Here is a 6000-nt window from a genome sequence, read left to right on the forward strand (position 1 = left end):
ACACTACTTCCCAAAACCATTGCTTAATTTTGGATTCTTCCACTATTTGTCAATCTCCTTTAGGTAAACCTGTGCTTCTGTCCCGGTAGTGAAATATCGAGTCTGGCCTTTATAAATTGTCTTCAGCTTAGCGGGGTTGAGTAGAAAACATTGTGCGCCTTTAGCTTGAAAGGGGGCTATCAATTTCCACATCTGCCATCGTTCCTGCACCGTCATAGGATAGAAATCCGGGCGCATAAAAAACTTACACCCGCCACCTATCCGTTTTCTCCCCGGGCGAGCTAGATCGTATAATGCCTCCCTCAACAGGTAGTTATTCAGGCATATCAAGATGGCCCTTGGGTATGCATTCAAGTCGTGCCACGCTGCCGGCTCACAAACGGGAACCTGTGCGCTCGGATAATTTCTGTGTCCCAGTTCCAGGTATTCAGCTCAGGAAAAGCCTCCCTTAATACCTGAATGATGAAGCTGCGGGGATCAGATCCCTCTTTCCCTTCAGCTACTCCTAGAATGCGCAAATTATTGCGCCTAGCGCGGTTCTCCAGATCGGTGAGTTTCCACTCGACATCTGACTTAGACTTTTGCAATGTTTCTATAACTGTTTGTTGCTTTGCCAGACTATCTTCCGTTGAGGAAATTCGCTCTTCTACCTCCACAACCCGACCACTGACTTCTGCACAGGTTTTCACCAAACGTCTTACAGTATTCTGTAACTTTCTCACGGCTCCTTGCGTGCGCAGCCCCTCAGCTCTAGTCTCATTACGTTGTGCCATTATGCTCTTATATATCAGTCCCAGAGTGACAAATTTACAGTGTGGTTTGTGTCCGAGGGCCGCACCGGTGGGGGCGGGGTCAGTGGGGGAGGGGGCGGGGCTAAAAAAAAAATTGACCATGAGGTTGATCACAGGTCCCTGCAGCGGACACCTTCGTCCACTGAGCCACCAGACCCAGCATACACACATTTCTTTCTCTCTCTCTCTCTCTCTCGTTCTTTCTCTGTCGCTCTCTCTCTCTCTCTCTCTCTCTGTCTCCCTCCCTCCCTCTCTCCCTCCCTCCCTCCCTCTCTCTCTCTCTCCCTCTCTCTACCTCTCTCTCCCTCTGTCTCCCTCTGTCTCTCTGTCTCCCTCTGTCTCACTCACTCTGACTGTCTCACTCCCTCTTACTCCCTCTCTCCCTCTGTCTCACTCACTCTGACTGTCTCACTCCCTCTCTCCCTCGGTCTCACTCACTCTGACTGTATCACTCTCTCTTTGTCTCCCTCTCTCTCTCTGTTTCCCTCTCTCTCTCTCTGTTTCCCTCTACCTTCCTCTATTTCTCTCTCCCTCTCTCCTTCCTTCTCCCTCCTTCCCTCTGTCTCCCTCTCTCTCCTTCCCTGTCCCTCCTTCCCTCTGTCTCCCTCTCTCTCCTTCCCCCTCCCTCACTCCGAGGTCTTCCTCACTCTGAGGTCTCCCTCACTCACTCTGAGGTCTCCCTCACTCACTCTGAGGTCTCCCTCACTCACTCTGAGGTCTCCCTCACTGAGGTCTCCCTCCCTCTGTCTCCCTCCCTCGCTCTGTCTTTCCCTCGCTCTCCCTCTGTCTGCCTGTCTCCCTCCCTCCCTCTCCCTCTGTCTGCTGTCTCCCTCCCTCGCTCTCCCTCGCTCTGCCTCCCTCGCTCTCCCTCTGTCTGCCTGTCTCACTCCCTCACTGTTCCTCTGTCTGCCTGTCTCCCTCTCTCGCTCTCCCTCGCTCTGCCTCTGTCTCCCTCGCTCTCTCTCTCCCTCTGTCTGCGTGTCTCCCTCCCTCGCTCTCCCTCTGTCTGCCTGTCTCCCTCTCTCGCTCTCCCTCTGTCTGCCTGTCTCCCTCCCTCGCTCTCCCTCTGTCTGCCTGTCTCCCTCGCTCTGCCTCCCTCGCTCTCCCTCTGCCTCCCTCGCTCTCCCTCTGTCTGCCTGTCTCCCTCCCTCTCCCTCTGTCTGCCTCTGTCTCCCTCGCTCTCCCTCTGTCTCCCTCTGTCTCCCTCGCTCTCCCTCGCTCTGCCTCCCTCGCTCTCCCTCTGTCTGCCTGTCTCCCTCCCTCACTCTCCCTCTGTCTGCCTGTCTCCCTCCTTCACTCTCCCTCGCTCTCCCTGTCTGCCTCAGTCTCCCTCGCTCTGCCTCACGCTGCCTCCCTCGCTCTACCTCTGTCTCTCTTCCTAGCTCTCCCTCTGTCTGCCTGTCTCACTCCCTCACTGTTCCTCTGTCTGCCTGTCTCCCTCCCTCGCTCTCCCTCTGTCTGCCTCTGTCTCCCTCGCTCTCTCTCTCCCTCTGTCTGCCTGTTTCCCTCCCTCACTCTCCCTCTGTCTGCCTGTCTCCCTCCCTCGCTCTCCCTCTGTCTGCCTGTCTCCCTCCCTCGCTCTCCCTCTGTCTGCCTCGGTCTCCCTCCCTTGCTCTCCCTCTGTCTCCCTCGCTCTCCCTCTGTCTGTCTATCTCTGTCTCCTTCCATTTCCCTCCCTCTCCCTCTTCATCTCACCCTCCCTGTGTGTGCCCGGGCTGAGACAGCTTCTGGGCACACACACACACTCAGCAAGCCAGCCAGCCACACCCGAGCACTTAACAGGTCCTTAAAAGACCATTCGCATGCTAATGAGGCTTTGTTCACCTCTTAGGCCCCTGCAGCTCCACTCTGACGGAAATCGCCCGGCCCTCACAGAGAGTCTCTGCATCACGCTGCAGCAGGGGTGTTTGCTGAGATTCTTTAAAAAAACAAAAAACACGGGTACCATGTCTGCACGGTCCGCGGGCCGCCAGGGAAGGCTTGCCGGGCCGCCCCTGGCCCGCGGGCCGTACTATGAGTACCAGTGGTTTAGAGCATCCCTTCCTAATACCAAATCGCAGTGGTATGTGTGTAATCAAAATGCGGTTCGCAAAACATTTCACCACCTACTTCAGGTGGGTGGTAACCCATTCACAAATGGGAAGAGGTCCTCAAGGCTCTCTTTCACTTTGCAAATGTTTGTAAAACCTTTTTTAAGACCAGGCAGTGGTTCTCACGGACCACTACTGACTCCTAAAAAATGAAAATAATTTTATTTTTCTTTAAATGCATCCCATTCTCCTCTTAGAAAAATTAGCTTCTTTTTTATTTAAAAAAAATCAATTCTTTATTTAAAAGGCATCACAGCCATGGTAGTCTGCGGACCCCAGCAGGCCACAATCACTGTGAATTTTGCGATTCCCAATGGGCAGCACACTGAAACCTACCTCATGAATATAAATTAGGTAGGTCTATTTGCGACCCACAGGGAATTGCTAAATGGTTAATCACACATAAGTACGCGGGTGTTTGCGATGACCAAATAGTGAATCACAAAAATGTGCTATTTGGTAATCATAACTATTCCCTATGTACATCCGGCCCTATGCTCTTTCAAGTTATTTCACTCAAAATGTCTTAAATTCTAGGTCTCATAATATCCAACCCAACCTTTTCAAAGGTTGTCCCCATCACTGGCCGAAGAATCAAGGATACCTTCTTTCGGTCTAAAAGATAATTACTTTACTTTACTTTTAGTATTTTTATGAGAACTCAAGGAGCAGATTTAGCACACAAAGCTCACTTGAGAACATATTGGCAATGTACAATTATTCTTATCTTAGAACTGTTCACTGTACACAACAGACCCGTAAATTGGCTGCATAGAATACAGCCATCCTATAGTGTAATAGTGTTTAGTGTTTAACACCTTCCAATGTCGGCCAAGAAACCTGGCTCAATCGAAGGCCTTTCTCAGGTTAACGTAGGCTGGCTTGTTAAAGAAAGGAAAAAGTTTGGTAGGGCCCAGTCAGCAGGCCTCAGAAAGTAACAGGCAAAAAACCCCCATGTTAAAAAAATTATAATAAAAAGGAAACACCCTGAGAAGATAAACTTTATTATGACACCGTTCCCTCTGCACATGAATGCATGATATGGGTGCTTCTAAAATAACTGTCAAGAGTCAAATGAGCATTGGTATGAACTGCAGTGACACTTGAATCATTATTTTCTTCTTTGAGCTGTATTGTTGGAGGCACAATGATTAGAAGAGAGTCCTGGCTAAATCAATACCATCTTTATTTCTAATTTCAGCTGACTAATTAGGTTATTAACCGCATGCGTGCGGGCGGAATTCCGCTCGCACGCTGAGATTTTTTAAATCGCATGTTACGTGACGAGCTGGGCTCGTCATGAACGTGCGAGGAGGCTACCTCATGACGAGCCCAGCTCGTCATCAGCGTCGAAGGGGTTAAAAATGTTTTGTATTGACATTTTGCAACACTGTAATCCAACGGAAATGCAATACCAGCATTATGAACATATATACAGGTTAATCATACAGGTCTATACATGAGTCTATTTACAGAACTTTCTCTGTCTGTGAGTTGGGGATGGTTTTGATCCATCAAAGGAAAGAACATGGATTCATTATATTGTTGGGGGCCTCAGGGTCAGTTTCTGAAATGATGGGCTGTTGCAGAGATTAAACAGATGACCAAGGTAATCCCAGGCATAATTCTTTCTAAATGGTTGACTTGGTGTCCTCTGCTAACATTCATGAGTATCTTGCCTACCAATTGGTACTATCACATTAGGCAAGTGGGGTGAATTGGAAGGTGGTACAAAGGAAGGTGTTGAGGGTAAAACCGGTGTGGATTTGTAAGATCTTAATGAATGTATGAGGCAGGGAGAAATGAGGGCATTAAATAGCAAGAAAAGTTACAGCGATGAGAATGTCAATATTTTGAGGCTGTGGAGTGACTATGAGCTGCTATGCTTGACATGCTAAAATACTAAAAAAAGCTCTGTTCCTAATGGTGTATATATTCCATGCTCTTGTATTGATAGTGCCCCAACAACATAAAGAAGGAATGAAGCCCTGCGAATGTGCTTAAAGAGTTGTGAAAAGGCCCTGGGTCGGGAAAGTCAAATGGAGGATATGGGGATTATTGTTTGATAATGGTCGTTTTCTAGTAGTATGTCATACATATGTGAACACATTGGCATGCGTGCAGACACCGACCTTTTAAATCTTTCTGAAACTACTGCATGAAGATAAAAGAATCAATAGTCAGTATTCAACGAGCACCTACTATACAACTTGGAGTCAAGTGTCAGATATATTTAGGTGTTGGATTTTAAACTTTCAGTCATACATTTTGCAAATTATAATGCAACGGGCCATGCGTATGACATAAAGACACAATTAAACAATAATAAGAGGCTAAGTAAATCAGACTTTTCCATATGGATATTATTGAAATTAAAGCAATGAACCAAGAAAGTAATGAACAAACAAGAAAAAAGAGACCACAGCTGATTTGCTAAATACTGAAGAAAATGTATTTAATGCAAATGGAATGTATAATAACATAATTCTCTCCTCAGTGGATGGGCTTTTAGAGCTTACAATATGAATATCTAACACGAATGTTCTCACGTTTCTTTTAGGATGAAAGATATGTCGTCTCTACTTCAAAAACAAAATGAACTAATTAAATTGATCCTGCAGAAAATGGAAATCATTACAGAGGCTGAAGATGAAGAAGAACAAGATCAGCAAAGTTCCAAGGTCATTAAACAGGCACTGAACCGCAAAGAAAGTAAATGGAACTGTGCGTTAAAAGCAATCAAAGCAAAAGATGCAACTTGCAAATAGATGTTTAAAAAAAGAACGATACTGTCTTGAGATATTTTGTTTCCACGTGTAGATATATCAAACAATAGAGTGATATCTTTTGTTTCCTTTTTCAGCGTTTCAGGTCAAGTCGTAGGGGATTTGTCAATTATTCAAACAATCAATTTTATTGTTGATTTGGATTGGCAAATAAACGTATAAAATAGCAAAAGTAATTAAAGAAATATGATATCTAAATGGAAAAGTATTTCAATATAATCCAAAACATATTAAAATAAAGTGTGCAAAAAGGCAATTACAAACACAGTATGTACTATACACTGATGAAATCACAAGATGTTAATCAAATCAAGCAAGACTTTAGAGCATGGC

The 6000-nt window shown here is 46.2% G+C and overlaps 1 protein-coding gene across 1 annotated transcript in view; it reads left to right on the plus strand.

Moving 5' to 3' along the window:
* The window catches only part of TRPA1 (transient receptor potential cation channel subfamily A member 1), an 812153-nt gene extending 806504 nt beyond the window's left edge, over positions 1-5649 (plus strand). Inside the window, exon 28 of the mRNA XM_078686165.1 lies at positions 5442-5649. Coding sequence (XP_078542291.1) covers positions 5442-5649 — 208 coding nt within the window. The remainder of the gene's footprint in view (positions 1-5441) is intronic.
* The last annotated feature ends 351 nt before the right edge of the window (positions 5650-6000 follow it).

The sequence above is a fragment of the Lissotriton helveticus genome, chromosome 4_1, assembly GCF_964261635.1.
Source record: "Lissotriton helveticus chromosome 4_1, aLisHel1.1, whole genome shotgun sequence".
Classification (NCBI taxonomy): Eukaryota; Metazoa; Chordata; class Amphibia; order Caudata; family Salamandridae; genus Lissotriton; species Lissotriton helveticus.